A 22,349-nucleotide genomic window follows, 5' to 3' on the forward strand; every position below is an offset into this window, starting at 1 on the left:
TACTCCTTGGTGTGTTCTTATCAAACCCTTTTTTTTCCAGGCCGCTGTGCTCGCTGTGGAGAAAACGTAGTTGGGGAAGGTACAGGATGCACTGCCATGGATCAGGTCTTCCACGTGGATTGTTTTACCTGCATTATCTGCAACAACAAGCTCCGAGGGCAGCCATTCTATGCTGTGGAAAAGAAAGCATACTGCGAGCCCTGCTACATTGTAAGTTCCAGATTTGTTCCTCAAGCGCTTTGCAAAGATGTCTTCTGTGGCTGAATGCCAATCACTCCAGATAGAATATAGCCATCAGATCTTTGCTTCTTCCTAGACTTCAAAATGTGTGTGTGGGGTGTGCGTATGTGTGTGTGTGTGAGCGCGTAAATTAGCATATCCTAATTTTTTTCTACACATCCCCCATTCATATGCGGTCAGAAAGGTGTATTAGCATGGGACTGCCATTCAGTTAGTGGTCTGCTGGGAAGATCATCAGCCTGTGGCTTTCAAGCATGTATGTACAAGCTAAAATTTTCTTTCTTAAAGCATCAGAAAGCTTTCCAAGTAGCTGAGTCACACCTCTTATAAGATCTCACCCTACATTTGAAGTGCCCAGTATTTTCAAGGAAACTTTACAGAATCTCTGGACTTGTCAGTCCTCTTCCAGAATACTGGGCCCTTTGAGTCCATTCATTTTTATCTACCAAAATGTTTCTTCCCCCTCTTATCCAACAGGTTTTTAATGATGCAAACAGGGGAACTGTTTATTATAAAGCACCTTAAAGAGAAATGAACAGTAATGCTGACTGAGCTAATCATTGTTTTCTTTTATTACAGAACACAAAAACTATATTTTAATAATATACCTGGGTAACTAAAAAATTCTCAGTCATGTTACCTTAGCGTTTTACAATGCTACTTACTTAATCTACCTATTAAACTATTCTCTGTTAGAGTAATTTGATGAATGAACACAGACTTTTTTCATCTAATGTAAATTTCTTTGCTATCCTTCAGCATGATTTTAATCTTTGTTTAACACATGTTGATGGGAAAAGTAGTGTTTTTTGTTTGTTTATTATGTAAACCCACAAAACAGTCATGGTTTATCCCTCAGTGCCCAGAGATTTCAACATAAAAGACACCTTGGTTTCTTTACCAAGGTATTGGGAGTCATACTTGGCTTTACAAGGTTCACATTTATTGAAGACGTTTTTGGCCTGGTTGGTATTTTCCTATAACTTGGCAGCTCTAACCCATTGTAACCTTGGGGTCTGTAGCACAGATCTGAAAGTTCATCAAGATTAAGCCTTCGTAGGATTAAATATGGCTTTGCATCTGTCTTAGGTTCAATTTTATTTCGTTTTCTTTCCAAAGGTAACTTAATACATGTAACATCATTTCTTTCCAAAGGTAACTTAAACACATGTAGAGCCATACAGTGGTAGAGTTGGAAAAAAAATCTTAAAATCATTTGCGTAATTACTCTCTTTAGCAATGAGAATGCCAAGACATACAGAAGAGGAAAGCGACTTCGTATGACCTATCATTAGTGTCAGAACCAAGGCTGCATTCCGTTATTCACGCTCCACAGTCTTAGATTCTTTGCAGATGCTACATGGTTTTCATTTTCCTAAACATAAAGATAAACAAAGTAATGTACTGTTGATCTGGAAGGAGCAATTATGCATAAGCGAAAGTCTAGTAAACAAAAGTTTACCTCTTTAGAATACAAGAATATTTCAAATATCACCCTTTGAAATCTTTATTGAAAAAAGAAAGGCATTACATAATTCCTTGCCTTTTTAAACAGACTAAACCGGGTGTCATTCACAATGGCTTGGCACCACGTTTATGAAATTATTTATTGCCACGAGCCCTAAGGTAGTGATGTTGGCAGGGTGTGTAGAGGCACCCAGGGTTGTCCTTACACCAAGTAAACACATACTGCTGTGTTTTTTTTATAGCTCCTGTGTCTATTTTTTATCCCTTTTTGACTCCATAGTTGATTTTTGCTACTTTAATGATGCTACTGTGGCAGCCTTCTTCAGTTGTTTTGTTTCAACCCTTGTTAGCTAGAAATTATATAGACAGTATTGGGAAACAGTGTAACAGGGTGGGAAGAACATGAATTTGAATTTGGTTACGTCACTTAGTGCTTCCCCTCCTTGGGAAAATTATTTACTCTTTCTAAGTATCAGTTGCCTCATCTATATAATGGGGACGATGGCAGTTATTTTCCATGAAGAAGAAATGAGACAATCCTAGTAAAGCACACTGGGCCTCTTCAGGAAAAGTAGTGGAATAAATGTTATTCTGGGATTAACTTTAATGAAGTTTCTGGAACTGTTGAATATTTCTGAATGTGGGAACCTTACATGTGCAGTGAAATTCACTGGGCTTTAGGAAATTATTATAACCTTTCAGACATACTCCTCCCATTTTTCATGTTTGCTTGCTTTTCTGAGTGTGTAACAAAACTGGAGAAGGTCTAATCTGACTAAATAATAGGTTTCTATAGTGTGTGGGCTCAAGTTTCTATCTCCATTCCAGGCATAGGATGGGTCTCTGTGATTCTGTAGGATGCCAGCCCCTTCTTCTTTGGTTTGTTGTTACTATACTATGCTTAACAAGGAAAACTATCTGGGAGATATTTAATCACATACTTGGAAGAACTGGGTGAATTCAAATAATGGAAATTCTAACCATTTTTTTTTTTACTTCTTTCCCTCATAAGAACATTTAATCAAGGTTTTTCTTTAATGAGATCTATTCGTGGTGACTCTAAAATGTAATTTAATTCTTATCAGAATTCAGTTAAGCTTTACTCAAAGACCCTTGTCCAATATTGATTCGAGTTCAGCACAGCCCTCAAGCCCTCAGATGGATGTATCAGAACTTTAATTTCTTCTGAACTTTTATATGTCCAATAAGCTGCATACTAGAAGTGTAAGGAGGTTGAGGAAATTGGGCAAATGAAATAAAACAAGTTGGCTTTGAAGATAGTTTGCATTAAGGAGAATCCTAGAACTGTGCGTCTCTCTTGGAACCAAAAGCCTTAGAACAGGAAGCATATTCTGTGTGATCCAGCAAAATTGCCTTTGGTTACACTGTTGAAAACTGATGTCTAAAAGGTATTCCATACAAACCAGAGCAAACCTAGCCCTTGGCCATCAGTCAGTGTGCCTGTCTTTTTTTTTTTTTTTTTAATTGATGGAATGAGAATATTCAAGATAGTGGCTTAATTATTTTTGTATAAGGACCAGCATGTTTGATACTCTGAGTTCAGGAATGAGACCAGTCTAATGTAAATTGAATTTACTTCTGCCTAAATTGGTTGTTGATCAACTTAAGATCCTATTAAAATTAAATATTTACATGATTTTGAGGGAAAATGCACCAGTAATGTCTGCAGCTTTGGTTCAATGATTTTTAATATTTTCCTGTGGTTTATTGAGTTTGTTCTTAATCTTTGTGCTTAAGTAGTTATGATTAAACAGTTTGATTCAGTGTAGCATTATAATTCTCTTTAATCATTTTACATATTTTGTTTTCTATTTTTTATTAACATAATACAAATATTCATATAGTTTTGCATTGTTAGTATTCATTTTTAGCTTTTCATATGTTTAGTTTTACATTTAGATTACACACTTCATTTTAAAACCATTTGCCAGTCAAAAAGTATTGTGTGTTTTGCAGTCTTTTAGAATTGTAAATAACATGCCTATAGATAGTTAATAAAAATTTTATTTTTTATTTTGAATTACATCCTTAGCATAAATTCTTCGATTTATATTACCAAATCAAATTTAATCTGGAGGACTTTTGCGTTACCTTGCTAGATTTCTTTAGAAATATTTTTCTAATTTACAGAACCATCAACAATAATGAAACTATATGTTAAAATGCAAACTATCCCCTATGGGAGAAGTTTATTTATATTTTCTGAACTAATTTAATAAGCACATTATGTCTTAGTTATTTTAAGTTTGTGTAATTATTAGCAAAATCAATGAGACGCTTTTCTTCTTTGGTGATATGTCTCTTGAAAGCCTAGTTTTGGTTATTCTTATAGATTTGAATACGTAAACAGATTAAAATAAAGATCACTAAAACTTTGTTAGTAAGTGATATAAATAGAATGTATTCATCCTAATTCTAGCTCTCCTGGTGTGACCTTGGGTAAATCATTTCGCTTCTGAGTATCAGTGTCCTCATTTACTAAAGGGAGATATTAATTTCTCCCATGTCTTCACAGATAAGGAATAAGCAGTTGTGATATTTTGTATACATGAAATTATTTACTAATATAAGTGCTTAATCTGATTAATAGCATTTTTATCATTGATTTTTTCCCCCCTTTAGTGTAATGTGATACACTATAGAAACCCTCTAAATCTGGGGCAATTTCTTGGCTGTAGTTGCTATGGAAATACTGAAATAAATAAATGTCATGGAAGGAATATAAGGACACATATTAAAAGCGGAGGTTCATGCTTTGCTTAAGAAGATTTTTATGTCGGTATGAATATGAAGGGCAGCAACAGTGCCTCCTGCTTATCTACCCTTCTGCACATAAAGAGGCAGCCTTAGTCGTAAGTATAGTTTTAGAAAAAGAATTGCTGTTTTATTCCTAGCATTACCAATGAGTCTGGGCCTAGGGACAGAGTGCATCAGAAATTCTCAGCAAAAGTCTGTTTATGAAGTGGCAGCCAAGGATCCTCCCCCAAACCAGTGCTTTTATTCCCAGTGGATGGACTCCAGGTCCTAACTCTCTGACAGCAGAAGGTGGTACAGACATTTTTACTAGAGTTGAAATCCAAATGACTAAAGGGCCTCTGGAAATAGGAGGCCAACTCCACAGGAGGCTAAACACTTTAAGGTACCTGAAACTTGGCGCATTAGTGACCAACCCACTAGCAGCCTTTTGCTCCCTTATGTCATCAAATGGCTACAGTTGAAACATTCTAACTTGTCAGCCTACATTAAGAGGTAGTTTTGTACCTCTGCAGGAAAGCTGTTCTTTTATATACTCAATTCTTCTTAATAAAATGTTTTAAAAGCACTTATGACCAGTGCTTTATGTGGATGTTGGAAAAGGAAGCAAGAGTTTGGACTAAACCTGAAAAATCCACATGAACTTTCTTCCTTTTTTTCTAATTGCCTACCTCTGCTCTCTCACCTCCAAGGAGTGTTTGTCTGTGCCTCTTGTCTCTCTTTCTGTCTCACACAACACACACACACACACACTTGCTTCTTGCTGTTACATCATCATTTCACCAGAACTCTCCTAGGAAGGAGAAAAATGGTTCAAGAAAGAGAAAAATTTGTCAAGCACTCTCTTGGGAAGTTAAGCATGTTACCCACTGGGAATAATTATCTCTTCCATTCATACAGCCCCTTACATTTTATAATGCTACCGAGCATCTGTTGTTGCATGCTGTCATACCTAGTAGAGCCTTGTGAAATAGATAATGGGGAGATTATTAGTCTCATTTTACAAATGTGGCTCTGATGTTTTCAAAGTAAATGACAAAACAAAGACTATGAACAACTTTTATAATTTACACTTTATTGCTTGGCCCATACTAACATCCATGCTAACATTCAGCAACTAATTTTTTTTTTCTTTTTTGAGATGTGGTCTTGCTGTTGTTGCCCAGGCTGAACTCAAACTCCTGGGATAAAATGATCTTCCTGCCTCAGCCTCACAAGTAGCTGGGACTACAGGCTTGCACCACTGCCTGCAACGTGCAACTTAATGTTCAACTCTTTTTTTTTTTTTTTTTTTTTTTTTTTTGAGACAGGGTCTCTCTCTGTCGCCCAGGTTGGAGTGCAGTGGTATGATCTTGGCTCACTGCAATCTCCACCTCCCGGATTCAAGCAATTCTCCTGCCTTAGCCTCCTGAGTAGCTGGGATTACAGGCGCCCACCACCACGCCCGGCTAATTTTTTTATTTTTTCATAGAGACGGGGTTTAACCATGTTGGCCAGGCTGGTCTCAAACTCCTGACCTCAAGTGATCCACTGCCTTGGCCTTCCAAAGTGCTGGGATTACAGGCATGAGCCATCACACCCAGCCCATGTTAAACTTTCTACGTAAAGATCCTAAAAGCCCCCAACTACTCAGATTTAAAATCAGGTATAATTATAGCCTTTTCCCAGAAAATTTTAATTGATAACCACCTGATTCATGCTTTCCAGTATCACAGAACCTGAAATGCTAAACTTCTACTGATGAAAAACCATAAGCCCTTGTATTTTCTTGAGCATTTGAGGCCTTAAAAAGCAAAAACAAACAAACAAACAAAAAAAAGGTTAAAAATATTTATAACAACTGACATTGACATTAACATTTGCTCAGTGCTTTAACTTTTATGAAGCACTTTTCTTTTATCATATTACCCTCTAATTAATGATCCTAGAAAATAGTTACAGTTATTTTTGTCTTCATTTCCAGTAGCAAGAAACTGAATCTTAGAAAGTGTCAGCTTGCTTAGTTCCATAGAGTATGAGTGTCAGAGCTAATACGTGACCCTGAGCCCCTGATTCCCAAGGCCGGCTATCTCTACATCTAACAGAAAACACTGGAAATCCCATTTGCTGTTGCTAGGTTACCTTTTTCCTATGATGGTAATTCTTTTTTAAAATCCTAAGTTTTTCATTAATGTACGCCCATTAGAGAAAAATTAGCAAATAGAAGAAGAAAGGTATGTAATTCTCTCATCTCAATATAATAGTTCACATTTTATCATGCACTTCTTTTCTATTATGTTTACCTGTGGGTATGGAAGTGTGTATACAAATGTAACCATGCATCTGTATACATGTGGTTACATACACACACACACAATGAGATCATACCTTAACTATTGGTTAGTACCTTGCTTTTGTTACATAACAGTATATCAAACTTTGCCTTCTATACAGTCCCTTTTAAATATTCTTGAACCACTGAAAAAGAATATATGTCACCTACATATCCTTTCTGAAGGTTGATTCAAGGAAATTTTCCAAAAGGCAAATAAAGTAATCAAAATAATATGCACAGGAGATGCATAGCAAATAAAATGGTGAAAAGCAATGAAGTAATAAAACTACTGGTAAAAAAATAAAGGGGCAAAGATGTAGTAGTAAATTCAGACCAAAATAAGATAATATTAATTACCTACTAACTACAATAGTCATAGAAGACAAAGTACCATTCAGTACAAAGCTATCAAGCAGTCTGAAGAACATTACTTTTTGATAAATGTCACAGTTCCCCATGAAGAATAGCCCTGAGCTTTCCTTCATTAAATATCATTATATTGAAATGTATAATTTAAAAATACTGAAGTAAGAGATAAGAAGGGTGAAAACATATTCTTTATAAAACCTTAACACATTGCTTTTAGTCTTTGATAAATCATAAAAAGGAGTGAAATAATATGATTGATAACGTTAATTTAATCCACGTACACTGATCTATGCAAACAAAGAGTTTCTATCTTCTGTCTAAATCTGCATGGGAGATTTAGAAAAACATTTATCATATCAAAGTCTAATAGGAAATTGTAGACAGTTCCTACTGTGGCTGGCAGAATTACATGTAGCCATATAGTAAAACAAGAAATGAATAAATACATAAGCGCACTCTTGGGCTAAGGAATCTTAGAAAGTAGTGATGATGCTAACACTGCATAGCAATGAGAACGGGATGGAGCCGACATAGAATGCCAAGTAATACTAGTCTCATTAATTGCAACAGGAAACAGTGCATATGTATTAACTTAAAAAACTAGAACAGACAAGAAAATCAACCTTAAAGAAATCCATTAAAATAAAACATTGTTGATAAGTTGAAAAATACTGCAATGTTTAGATCTGGGGATGATTTTTTGAAAAGAGCAGTGAAATAAACATTTGGTTAAGATAACCAAGAAAGAAACAAAAACTACAGAAAATTAGGAATGAAAAAGACACTCAGCATAGATACAGATGACATTTTAAAATTATTGCACTTAAAATTTTATATGAGAGACTATGTTCTATGCAAATCTAAAATACAGGTGAAAGAAACTTGAATAAACTCGTAAAGACAGATGGAATGTGAAGCTACTACTTGCAAAAGAGCCAGAAAATTTCACTAATCAAAGTTTTCAGATCTCCAAAGAACAAATGATTTCTGTGCTATTTCAACTTTAAGAGCCTAGCAAAGAACGAGAAGCTTACCAAATCATTTTATAAAGCTAGCGTGCTCCCAATAATAATACCTAACCTAGGTTACCCCCAGGAGACAATTCTGTGATACTCTAACTTTCATAAATGCAGAAATCCTAAGTGAAATATTAGCAAATTGAATACCACATAATAAAACATTCCAGTTATTCCATATTCAGTGCTAGAACAATTAGGAATCTTTTAGCATAATTTGCTATATTGATATATCAAAATTTTAGAAAAACTAGTCATCTCCATAGATGCTTTTCATTAAAAGGGCATTTAATAAAAATTTTCATGCATTCATATTTAAAAACAAAAACAATGGCAATAATGCAAAAATAAGCTCTAAGTAGTATTTACATATTTCTATTTATTATGCAACATTTCTAACATATATAAAGATATGAAGCATAATGACAAAGGTCCATGTACCTGTTATCCAATTTAAGAAATAAAACATTAAAAATTCAGTAGAAATCCCTTGGGTTCTATTCCATGATCATGTTCCCCCAGAGAGAGCCACTATTCTAAATTTGTTTTTTATCATTTTATGCATTTCTTTAAACAATATGTAGTGTTGTTAGCACATAGTGTTTCTTAATTTTAAATAAATGGCATTATATTATTTGTATTAGTGGGAGACTTTTCCACTCAGCATCTTAAGACTGTATGTACATACAGTCATTTACAAATGATTGACTATTCTTCTAGAGAACCTGAAAATTTTTAAATATTGGAATAATGAAAGTTTAGTAAGCTGACAATATAAAAATGACAATTTTAGGTTTAGAATGTATAACAGAAAAGTGTCCTCATACAGAAGCAATAAAAAATATAAAATATCTAGGTACAACTTTAAAACGTATAAATGATCTAAGTGAGGAATGCTAAAAAAGTTTTGCATGAATAATTAACTCATGAGCAAAATGGGTATTTTGGGGATTGAATATGCTTTGGAAAGCCTCTCTCACTTTAATAGACATTCGTATTATCACCCTTTATTATACAACAATGTTTTCAGTGGGGGAATGAATAGTTACTACACTCTCCTTTGCTAGTGGTATTTATTTAGCCCTTTCAACCAAATATCCCCCAGCCCTCTGCTCATCTTAGTTACTGCTCACCACATCCTTGCAGGTTCCAAGGCAGCCCTTACTTGGTAAGGAAAGAGAGGCACAGACCTGTAAGTGGATTGCCCAGAACAACAAAGAGGCCTAGCTGAACATAACCCTTTCTTCCCAGTTCCTGTTGCAAACCGTATTAACTGCTGTTGTCATAGAATTAGAATGCTTTTTAAAGTCCAGCAGGAACCTTAGAAATTCAATAATGCCATTTTATAGCTGAAAAAGCTAAATCCCAAGAAAGCTGAGTGTTTTGCCTGAGGTTATACGATTTATTAACGGCAGAGGTGGGACTAGAAACCATGAGTCTTCATGAGGCCTTCAAAGAACTACTTTCTTTGGGACCGACATGAAGGGTTTAAACATTTGTGGCTACAGGTCCAGAGAGACATCCCTAGAAAATGCTGAGATTGTCAGATTTTGGTTGGAGAGTGTAGAAATAGGACAGCATTTGCTTTCACCCTAACCAGAATGAAGGGTCTCAGATTTCCAGGTTAAATGCCTCTGAAACTTTATTCTAGAACCTTCCCACTGCCCTAGTTTGTTTAAGTCAAGCATGAACTCACCACTCAATGTTTGCCAGAGTTTGGATGAATGTCAGCATCAGGCTACTGTAATAATGGTTTAAGATTATTTAATCCCATTAGTTATACACTTCATTAGGCTGAGTGAATTGTTGGCAGTGGTTCAGTAAACTTCCTCGTTTAGAGATAAAAGGACAGAAAGAAAATAGGAAAGGAGCCTATTCCTCATTTTCTTTCATAGTTATCTTATAATTCTTTTTTTTTTTTTTTCGAGACGGGGTCTTGCTCTGTCACCCAGGCTGGAGTGCAGTGGTGCAATCTCGGCTCACCGCAAGCTCCACCTGCCGGGTTCACACCATTCTCCTGCCTCAGCCTCCCGAGTAGTTGGGACTACAGGCACCCGCCACCATGCCCGGCTATTTTTTTTTTTTTTTTTTTTTTTTTTTGTATTTTTAGTAGAGATGGGTTTCACCGTGTTAGCCAGGATGGTCTTGATCTCCTGACCTCATGATCCGCCTGCCTTGGCCTCCCAAAGTGCTGGGATTACAGGGGTGAGCCACTGCACTGGCCATAATTCTTAATGGATAAAGGAATGATAATTACCCAGCTGTAGCGTGGACTCCATATTAGTACGGTCTCCTAAACTACTCTGCATTCTCAGGAGAAATAAATGTTTGTAACCTTATATTCTCTATTAGAAGAAAATGGACAGTGGCAGAGAAGAGAGTGTGTGTCTGTGTGATCAGGCCATAAAGTTAATCTTAAAAGTAAACCTGAAAATAAATTCAAAGATTCTAGATATGAGAGTCTTTTACGTAGTGGGGTTGGTATGAGGCAGTAAATGATTTTAAGGAAAGAATATAGAATTTAAAGTGAGACCTGGTTCACACTCAGCCAGCTGCTATTCTGCATTCTTCCCTTTACTTTTAGCTTCAGTTTCCTCACACTTAGAATGAAAACAAACAATAAGAGCAAACCAGTTTGTTATATGTTCTCACATCTGACTTTGTAAAACAGTTTGAAAACGTTAGCGTGCTCAGCTCCAGGATTGTCCCATGCAGGCAATGACTGTTACATCTTTCCCTTCTTTGTAGTTTATTTTTGCCCAGATGGATCTGCATTCATTTGTACTATCTATTATAATATTGTAGAATTCACTATTATACTGTAGAATTCATTAATTCTATTATATTGTAGAATTCACTAATTCTATAATATTGTACAATTCACATTATATATTATAACATTGTAGAATTCACCAGTAATATTGTATAAGTCACTAATAATTCATAAAACGAATGAATTCATTTGTGATCTTATCAAAAAAAAATTTAAAAAGAAAAAAGAGGCCGGGCACAGTAGCTCACGCCTGTAATCCCAGCACATTGGGAGGCCGAGGTGCACAGATCACTTGAGGTCAGGAGTTCGAGACCAGACTGGCTAACATAGTGAAACTCCATCTCTACTAAAAATACAAAAATTAGCTGAATGTGTTGGCACAAGCCTGTAATCCCAGCTACTTGGGAGGCTGAGGCAGGAGAATCACTTGAACCCAGGAGGCGGAGGTTGCAGTGAGCTGGGATTGTGCCACTGCACTCCAGCCTGGGTGACAGAGTGAGACTCCATCTCAAAAAAAAAAAAAAAAAAAAGAAAGAAAGAAAGGAAGAAAGGGAGAAAGAAAGAAAGAAAGAGGCACTTGAATGAAAGTACTTTTTCTTAGCTTACATGGTTATAGGGTGAAATGAGGATTCGGAGAGGACAGGACTGAACAAAAATCAGTGTGGGGGCTTTGAGTCGTAAATAACTGTACCAAGGCTTAGCCCCAGTTAGACACATAAAAAATGTGCAAGAGAGAATTTTGCCTAACTTGAATCACCAAAGGACAACTGTAAGTCAGCATTTCAGGCTCTGGAATATTACTTGCATACCCACTTGGTTTGAGAACTTGTGGAGTCTGAGAGATGGCAAGTCATGAGACTAGGAGCTCGGTTTTCTCAAAATGTGTCAGCGGTCACCTGCTTTGTAATCACTGTGAACTCCTCATTAAAAAGTAAAGTTCTGGAATCCTCCCCAGAATTTCTGCACAAGGAGACAGGAACTTTGCATCTTTTGCAAGGCTCCTGGGACAGCAGGGAGTTGGGAGGTAAATTTTTATGCACAGTCAAGTTTGAAATCCACTAGTCTGTACTTCTAGTCAAGCTCATGCAAAAATTGGTCCCAAAATATGTTTGCATTCTTATCTCCCATCAGCTCTCCTACACATTCTTTTTACAACACTTGCCCAAGGTGAGGACTCTTCTCCTGGACATTGATATGGAGGTTTCTCTGTCTATTCCCATGCCATTGGTTGCCTGCCTTCTGCCTTTTCCGATCTCCAGCCTTAAAATGCTTTCCTGGAACTTAACCAACTAGATGTAACCATTTCTGAACATGCAAGGTTTTCATTTCCACATCTCTCATAGGATTGATCCTCACCACAACTGGTATTATCAAGTCACTGGCATCCTTGACACACTCCAGTACTGATAGGAACCCCTTGAAGACTGTGCGGGGTGCGGGGAGGTCACCCTTTTTTCTTTTCTTTTCTTTTCTTTTTTTTGAGACAGAGTCTCACTCTGTAGCCCAGGCTGGAGTGCAGTGGCGCCATCTTGGCTCACTGCAACCTCTGCCTCCTGGGTTTGCGCCATTCTCCTGCCTTGGCCTCCCGAGTAGCTGGGACTACCGGTGCCCGCCACCAAGCCCAGCTAATTTTTGTATTTTTAGTAGAGACGGGGTTTCACCGTGTTAGCCAGGATGATCTCGATCTCCTGACTGCGGGGAGGTCACCTTTAATTCGTCTTTGTCTTTTCTGTAGTGCTTATCACAATAGGTGAACCTATTGCTGCTCTGATAGTGAGGGGGATTTGGGGGGAGCCTGTGTCACTCTAGCACTGTGTCTCCCCACAGTCATTGACTCACATACCCTTTGCTTGCCCCTTGGTGCACCTAGGACCTGAGACTATGTATGTATAAGAAGGAAGGAGGAGAACTTGGCTCTGAGAGACTATGAACAGAGTAATTGCTGAAATGTAAATATCAAAGATTGAAGGGAAAGATGTGAGAGTGAAGCCAGCTGTCTAGCTTCCAGCCGTAGAATGATCATAAGAGCTACTGCACTCAAGGTCAAACACACTGACTCACCCATGAAAATTGCCAAGGAGTTTGAGTGGAAGTTCTCTGATATTCCAATGACTTTGAATGGGACACGGTAATTCCTTCCCACAGCCAGGGCTTACTTAAAATAAGTAAATGAATAAATAAAGTCTACTCCCTGGATCTTTTTTTTTGCTCTTGTCCCTGCAGAGTAAGGGGATGCCAGCCAAGGCTGACATCATCATTATAGCAAGACAGGTGCTTTTTTTGAATACTTCACAGGGACAACGGCCTGGTATTATGTAGGTCTTCAAAGAATATATATATATATATATATATATAAATTCAGTCTCCTACATTTATAGTATGGGGAAATAAGACAAGAGCGAGGAATGGCTTGCTTGGGATATTGCAATTGGATGCCTGCACTGAGGACTATTTAAGCAACCTTAAAATCACAAACACACATCTGTGATGACTTTTTAATTATATCTGTCATTTTGGAAAACATATTAAACATCTTCCTCAGAAGTTATTTTTACTTTACACACTCTTCAATAATGTTAAAAGATATTTGATGCAATTTATATTAATAAAGCTCATGGGACGTGTTAGTAAAAATAAAATTGAATCTTCTAAAATATATTCCTTTAAAAATGAATGTCTATAATTTTATGCTAGTTTAAGCAAATAATCTGAATAAATCCTGTTTGTTTAGCATAACACATGTACACATAGTTTCTCCACAAAATGGAACGTGCTAAATGTGTTGGGGCCTTAGGAAAGAACTAGTGGAAGGGGGCATAGGAGGATTTGGGGGGAAAAGGAGGAATCCAAAAAGAAGGTCTGCATGGAGGAAGAGACCTGTCCCAATGTGTCATTCGGTAGATCTCACTTTCTCCTAGTACCACATAGTCATTCATTTTTCACCCCCAACAGACAAGTGGAGACTGATATTATTCCCTTTTACAATGTAACAAAATCAAAGCTTAGAAAACCAGGGGGTTTGGAAAAGAAGGAATTTGTGTAGGATTAAAATAGAACTTTGAGCTCCTGGACTCTGAATCTTAGCTTCTACCTTGCACTTAAATAAATTTATGCTAACAGATGTCCTGTCATCAGATAGGACTTTTTTTTTTTCTTTTTAATGGCGGCAAGTCTCATTGTTACAGCTCTCTGGTCTGCCCAGTTTGGTTACACCTGTTTTGAGATTCCTTGCCTATACCCTTCCCACTGAAGACAAGCACTTCCTACTGTACTTACAGAACTTTCATCTATGTCTTGATTTAATCTTTTGCCTTTGTTTTAACCGTTTACCACTTCTGCTTTATATTGGTAGGTAATCTTACCCCCAGATACATAGACTATGAGCTCCTTAGGAGCAAACTCATTTTTTTTTTCCTGTTGTTCTTTGTGTCTTTTTTTCCCTATCCACCTCCAAATCTTACTCCACATTTCTGAAAATAGCACCCAAAGCAATACCTCTCACTTTGGGGAGTATTTAGTACATTTTTAAAAAAATGAATGTATTATACAGTCTGGATCACCATAACAAAAATACAAGGACTGCGTGCCTTAAATAACAGAGATTTATTTTCTTATAGATTGAGACTGGAAGTCCGAGATCAGGGTGTTAGCACTGTAGGGTTCTGCTGAGGACTGTCTTCCTGACTTGTAGATAGCCACCCTCTCACTGTGTCCTTACACGGTGTGTGTGGGGAGGGAGCAAGCCCACTAAGTGTCTTTTCTTATAAGGTCACTAGTACCATCATGAGGGCCCCATCCTTATGACCTCATCTAGGCTTAATCACTTCTCAAAGTCCCCATCTACACGTACTATCACTTTGGGGTTAAGGCTTCAACATATACATTTATAAAGGGACTCAATTTAGTCCATAGCAATAAATTAGGCCTTTTGACTATAGATCTGTAAGTGCATAATTGGCACTGATTGATGGATTACAGATCAGAATATCTTATGCTTCTAGTTATATAGAAACTACATGCTTAGTGTTTTTTTTTGTTTTGTTTTGTTTTTTTTGTTTTTTTTTTTGTTTTTTTTGACAGAGTCTCACTCTGTCGCCCAGGCTGAAGTGTAGTGGCGCAATCTTGGCTCACTGCAGCCTCCGCCTCCCAGGTTCAAGCGATTCTCCTGCCTCAGCCTTCTCAGTAGCTGGGACTGCAGGCATGTGCCACCACGCCCAGCTAATTTTTGTATTTTTAGTACAGATGGGGTTTCGCCATGTTGGCCTGGATGGTCTGGATCTCCTGACCTCGTGATCCGCCTGCTTCAGCCTCCCAAAGTGCTGGTTTTACAGGTGTGAGCCACCACACCCGGCCCATGCTTAGTTATTTAACAGAGGTTTATTGAGCACTGTGTTGGCTTTAAACAATTTTGCTAGACATTCAGTAGGGCCTGATGAGTGTTTAAGACCTCATACAGTTCAGGTACATTTTCCTTTAAGGATACATTTAACCTGCTAGATGTCATCTCATTTTGAAGACAAGAGAAAAAGAGAGGAAGACTTGTTTTTTCAGAGGGTTATTATACATTCCTATTAGATCATTAGGAAATTGGCACAAGTGGCAGGAAGCCAAACTGACCTGAGCCTGGCTGGGCAGTGTCTGCAGGTTACTCCAGCAAAGCTGCTGGAATAACAATGTGTTCTTCCAAAAAGTGCTTTTTGTCAAAGTCTCTTCTGGAATTAACTCCTCATGCACAGATCGATAAACCCCACCAACTTGCCAATGTAATTAAGAAGTGACAGGTTAAGCATTACCATTAATTAAGTTCAAAGTAAAAGAAAATGAAGAAGATTGTTTTTGTGAAATTGTGCTGTCAGATTTTTCTCAAGGGTATTTCTGAGTTCCTATAAAGGGGAATTTAGGAAAGGGAGGAGATGATTGTCTCCACTTCCTCGGGAAAAGTGAGTGTTTAAACACATGTCCATTGAATATTTTTGACTGAAAAGTGAACTATTTGCCAGTTTTAAGAGACATTGAGTGAGCACCTTCTGTGTGCAAAAGACTGTGCTCAGGGCTATGGGGGATACAGCGCAGTGTGAGACTTGTTCACGCTCTCGTGGAGCCCTGAGGTGAATGAGAAGTATCAGACATGTGAACAAATATAACACAAGGCAAAGTAATCCAACTTATCTGTGAGAGATTCGGGCAGTTGTGAGAGCTCAGAGGAAAGGCCATGCCCCATCCTGCAGTGGGGAGAGGAGGGGACCGGCATCGAGAAGGACCTCCCAGAGGATGCAGCATTTGAGCAAAGCCTTGAAAGTAGAGTAGGAATGGATAAGGGGGAAAGAATGAATGAGAACAGTTGCAATCTCTCAACATTTTTTTATGTTGAATTCCATTATAGCTTCTAGGATCAAAGGAAAAGAAATCAGCCTCTTGTTCAGTAAAGATTTGTTGAGCATTCATTACATGTGCATTATTCTGCAGAAAATTTGGGGCTGGGAGAGGTAAAAAATACCTTCAGGATAACAGGCTTTTTTGCAAAAGTATCAAATAGTCTTAGACTCATTGTCTTCCTCTGATGGCATCTTAATGGAATTCAATACAAAGGCCAAAATTCCTTTGTTTTGAAGCCACAAGAAAACACAGCCAATGGAAAAGCCGTGTTAGTGCTGCCTCTCCTATTCTGATAAGGTGAATACTTAAAAGCTATGAAAGAAGCATTGAGTACTGCTGGACAGTTTGAGTTCATTTGGCTGGTAGAATTGAGTGGAAGTCAATTCTCATGCCATTTAAACTGGAAGAAACTGAAGATTCTCCAACCCAAGCTCCTCTTTTTGTAGATAGTCAACTGAAGCCCTGTAAGACTGTAGTTTTCTAGATAAAAAAGAGCCATGTGAATTTCCTAAATCACATAACAATCAGTTTATTATTTGATATTTATGGTACATTCACATGGAAGAGAATGATTAGACATTTCCAGGAGAGAATAACGACTCCCAATTCCCTGAGTTACCATTAGATGGTATTAAGCAACTTCACTTAATTATGTACCTGTTTTCCAGCTATGTTAATTATACATCCTTTAGCATTTACCACCTGTACCAATCATTTAGCATAATAATACCTTATACTTAAATGCAAGTACCCAGAATACTTTTATAGTTGTTTTTCATTTGATGTTCGCAACAATCCTACAAGGCAAGTGTTATTTCTAGATTAGATATGAGAGAACTGAGGCATAGAGAAGGTAGCCCATATAGCCAAGAAACTAAAACAGGGTTCTGACATCCATTTTCTAACTATGCATCTAGGTTTTTTGTTTTTTTTTTTTTTACCTCTGCGTCTAAGTTGCCTGCCTAAATGGCCTTCAGTCTATTGAAATCCATCCAATAAATATTTACTGAGCATCATCTGTATTTCAAATATTGTAGTGGGCATTGGGGGTATGAAATTGCAAAAGAGAGAATCATCAGTATTTGGGAAACTCACTGTTTGAATGAGATAGAAAGCCAAACAGATAAATGGGAATTATTTTAAGTGCCATAATGGGTCTATGCACTGTCTTTGGAGATTGGATGGACAGGGTAGCAAAAGATTGAGGGGCTAATTTTGCTGCTGTTTATCTAAGCATGTCAGGGTCCTGTCTTTTCACATAGATTATGAGTGTCTTGGCATGTCTTTTGTCTCTCTGCATCCCCCGAGGCTCCTTGCACAGTCCTCACACTCCACTGGCGTTCTGTTAATATTTGTTGATGATGATACTGGTGATTTTCTCTCTCTGACATCCAGAACACTGGAGAGATTTTCTGTTGGCCCTTGGGTATAACAGATTTTTATTTATACATTTGAATTAGCCTTTTAGAAATCATTCTTAAGTAAAATAGATATCTTTTTAGTGAGAGAGTTTCTAAATACGAACTTATTCAAAACAGTAATGATATTCTATTTTAGCCAGCTAATACTCAACTACGATTTGCAATTTAGAGAGTTGTGCTTGTATAGATTGTCCTTTTCTGAAGTGAGTGAATTGTAACTTTAAATAAGGGCTGTTAACACATCAAAATAGTTTTTAATCAGCCTCAAAAATTCCCCTTATTTCCAAGTATCTTATTTTTACTATTTCATTGATGTTTCAAGTGGAATCAAATATTCCAACTGTTTTCCACTGGAAGAAGATGAATTTCAGGTACAATTCAGTAGCAAAGAACACCCATGTTTTCAAAATAATGGAGAAATTTTTTTCTCATATGAAGTTATGATTAAATTTGTGAATTGCACAAGCTTGGAATTCTGCTGCAGGATGCCTGCATTCTGTATTGCTTTATTTTGGTCATATATTACAAATGGAATATTTCCCAGCTCATTTATATACAGTTCCTGGTTGCTGAAATTTTACTGGCAAGCTTTGTGAACTAATTTTACTTCTCAAAGATACTAGGAATAAAGTGAAAATAGGGTCTTTTCTCTCATAGGTCTAAAAGATACTTCTTTCCTTTAACCATTACATTCTGGAGGTGTAATTAATCCAACCCTGCTGTAGATAGGATCTCATTATAAAGATTCTAGGTAAATAGTCTTTCTAGCAGAAATGATCTTTTTGGTTCAGTCTTGCAGCATTTCCTAAAATTGTTAGCGTACGTAGTAAATAGGGAGGTAAGTGAGGAAATTTCCTAAAAATGCCAGTGTACAGAGTGAATTGTTAGGTAAATGAGAAAATCAGGCTTGATTTACCAACCACCCCACGTGCACATACAAACAGACACACACTCACACCAAAGCCAGGAACCCTGCAACAAAGTTCTATTTACCCTGAGGAGATATAAAAATGTATGACTGCCACTAAATTATTTTTTTGAAAAATAATACAGAAATTTGTAAGCAGACACAACAGCTCTAGTTTATCCACCAAATAACAATATAAATGGGACAAGAAAAGAGAAACTGTAATTTGAAGATTTTTGAGTGTGATACTTATAAAAGTGTGTGTGTTTGTGTGTAGAGATGTATTGAATTTGAGAGTAATTTATGGAAAGTGCTGTCAGCATGGTATTTCAAATGCTTCACAATTTGAATTTAAACTAGTCAATGGGATCATTAAGATTATTATGCATGTTTTCCAAAGAGTTTGAATTCAAATGACAACTTAAAAGAAAAAAAAAAAGATGTCCTTGAAAAACTAAGGACTGTTAGTGCACTTATAGAAATTCTTGCAGTTTGGAGTAATTTGCCACCTCCTCTTCTGAAAAAGTACCTGATGATAATGTGCTTGAGAGATAGGGGTATGGCAGACATATTCCTTAGGTGAGTAAAACTGAATTGTAAAGTGGATGCTATGGACCATGGATTATTTCATTTAGTACGATTGACAGTAGAAAATCAGGAAGGGACGTCATCAGTGCGAGGCTGACACACAGATCTGAGGATGGCGGAGGCTCACTGAATAGCACACGCAGGGACCCTTCAAACTCATCACATGTGCCGTTTGGTTCCCTTTCAATGGGTCGGTCTTGGAATATGGAGGTCTGCTTTCATTTTGTGCCAAGGAACCACGTGAGCAGTTTACAAAAAATACAAACAGAAGGCTGCTCACTCATTTTTCAAAAAGACTTTTTTTGTTTTTGCAATGGAGTTTGCAAAGTGATTTTGCAATGGATGAGCCATTTTTTAAAATAAGTGTAATTCCAATGATGGGAAATTTACTAGCTCTCAAGGCAGCTTTTCCTTGTGTTGAAATCTCTAAAGGTTAAAAAGTTACTTTTTGGAAAGAAGTCTATTTTCCTTACAACATGTTTTCATTGGTCCATAGAGAAGACAGCTAATACATCTTCCACTTGGCAGCCTTTTAAGTATTTGAAGAAAATTCTCAAGTCCATCTGAATCTTCTGTTTTGGCTAACTTCTAGTTCCTTCATCCATTTCCAACCTAAATTTCAGCCTAATGAACAGATTTCTTCTTTCTTATTTATATATATATATATATATATATATATATATATATATACACACACACATACATACATACATATGAGGAAATGAAGGCACAGAGGGCTTAAGGGAGTTGCCGAAGAACATAGAGCTGGTCGGATGACTGGAATGTAAGGCTGTGTGGCTCTAAACCTTGTCATTTAGACTACAGCACCTATATGTCAGTTAGCTTCCTGCCACTTCGTGTTTTCTGCCTGGATAGGACTTTATAAAGAATTTGGAAGAAGGGAGAGTTCTGACGAGGTACAGAAATCAGAACTTCCCCTTCTTCCAAACTATATACAAATAATCGGTTGATCAGATTAAAGGACTCTTAGTAACATTGAAATCAAACCTTTGTGTTTCCAGGAGCTCTGAGAACAGCAATTTTTTGGAGCATTGCAATCTCTTGAGTATCCAAAATGATTCTGTAATGATGTCTGTGAGGTCAGAATTGGAGCAGCAAATGGAATTCCTTTAAGGGCTTCCCATCAATGGACAGCTGATTCCAGTAATGGAGGAGGCACAGTTTGTATCCAAATTCATAAGCACGAGTGGGATAAATTAGGCTTTGGTAAAGAGGGTGACATTCCCAAAGGAATCATCTGTGGAGTTGGGGAAGGAACTCAAGCTCAGGGCTGCTGTTCTCTACCAGGTTCTCCAGCCAGCCGGACATGCTCCCCAGGTTTATACTCAGACTGGAATGTTAGTAAAAGTCTACTTCCTCTCCTTGTTTCTCCCTTCTAGTGAAAAAGTTCCTCTTTTCTACCTTCCTGACCTCAAGACCATTGCTCCACACATCCCACCTCAGGATACCACCCCGCCATTGTCATTCTTATTACATTGTTTCTGGATCCATGTCTTTATCAGATGCAGCCCACTGTCCCTTTCAGAAGATGCCAGAAAATTTACATATGTGATCAAGTGTTCCCATCACAACAGTTCTTTCCAGTAATCCCAGTGCTGGGCAGCTGATTCCAGTAATGGAGGAGACACTTTCAGCTATTAGGCAATGGATCACACTTTCAAAGGAGATTGAGCAATCTCCTCATCAAGTTGTACTTAGAGCACAAATCTGGTGCCAAAAGGCACTACCAGATTCAGACTGACAGCACTGAGGGTTTTGGGTGAAAGGGAAGTTAGACTGGTGTTATGTGTATTCACTGGGCGGAACTCACCGGGAGAAATAAAGAGGGTTTCCAGTTTATGCATTGTGTAAAGCGGCTATAATAGTGTTTATAGGGGTTTTGTGAATGTCAAATAAAATTATATTTGGAACAGTGGCTAGTGCCATAAGTAGGACTTAACCTTTAGCAATATATACTACGTTAAAAGGAAGGTGGACACATGAGCGATCTCTAGCATTTTGTGACTGGAAGGAAAGAGACTGGATGACCACTCGTCAGAGATGCTATGGACAGTACTTTTGTCAAGGACTGGGAGTGGAGAAAATGACTTATAGTGGTCTTTCCAACATGAAGTTTGTATTAATCCGTTTTCACACTGTGAGGAAGAAATACCTGATACTGGGTAATTATAAAGAAAAGAGGTTTAATTGGCTCACAGTTCCACATGGCTGGGGAGGCGTCAGGAAACTTACAATCATGGTGGAAGGCACCTCTTCACAGGGTGGCAGGAGAGAGAATGAGAGACAAGCAAAAAAGGAAAAGCCTTTTATAAAACTATCACCCCCTGCCCGGGCGTGGTCACTCACACCTGTAATCCCAGCACTTTGGGAGGCCGAGGTGGGTGGATCACGAGGTCAGGAGATCGAGACCATCCTGGCTAACATGGTGAAACCCCATCTCTACTAAAAAAAAAAAAAATACAAAAAAATTAGCCGGACATGGTGGCGGGCGCCTGTAGTCCCAGCTACTCAGGAGGCTGAGGCAGGAGAATCACTTGAACCCGGGAGGCGGACGTTGCAGTGAGCTGAGATCACGCCACTGCACTCCAGCCTGGGCAACAGAGCAAGACTCTATCTCAAAAAAAAAAAAAAAAAAAACTATCACCCCCCATGATTCACTTACCTCCCACTGTGTCCCTTCTACTTCACGTGGGGATTATGGGAACTACAATTCAAGATGAGATTTGGGTGGGGACACAGCCAAACCATATCACACATGAAACACAGAAAAAGGACATCTTTGTACATGGATCTTCTGATATGCTTGTACCAAAGCCCACAGTATATCCTGTCTTCTTGAAAGAGTATCATAGTTATTCATTTGCCTTGGATGGAAATAATGTTGTAATACCAGTTAATACTTTTTTCAACTAAAGGGAATTTGGCTTCATCTCCAGTTGCAAATTCACATCAGGAAATATCAAATCCAAAGATCAAAACTCAGTATCTCATCACTTTCAGGACCATCCTTGCTACTTGTCTCAGGCATCATGTACCTGGAAGCTGAAAAGCAATGTACAGAACCTTTGAATTGAAAAGATAT

At 37.7% G+C, this 22,349-nt stretch overlaps 1 protein-coding gene across 11 annotated transcripts in view; it reads left to right on the plus strand.

Moving 5' to 3' along the window:
- Positions 1-22,349, plus strand: part of LPP (LIM domain containing preferred translocation partner in lipoma) — a 738,130-nt gene that overhangs the window by 608,371 nt on the left and 107,410 nt on the right. For all 11 annotated transcript variants that reach the window (XM_034957879.3, XM_014344489.5, XM_063603023.1 and 8 more), the window contains one exon: positions 41-210. In XM_034957879.3, the coding sequence (XP_034813770.1) occupies positions 41-210 (170 nt within the window). The remainder of the gene's footprint in view (positions 1-40; positions 211-22,349) is intronic.

The sequence above is a fragment of the Pan paniscus genome, chromosome 2 (assembly GCF_029289425.2).
Source record: "Pan paniscus chromosome 2, NHGRI_mPanPan1-v2.0_pri, whole genome shotgun sequence".
Classification (NCBI taxonomy): Eukaryota; Metazoa; Chordata; class Mammalia; order Primates; family Hominidae; genus Pan; species Pan paniscus.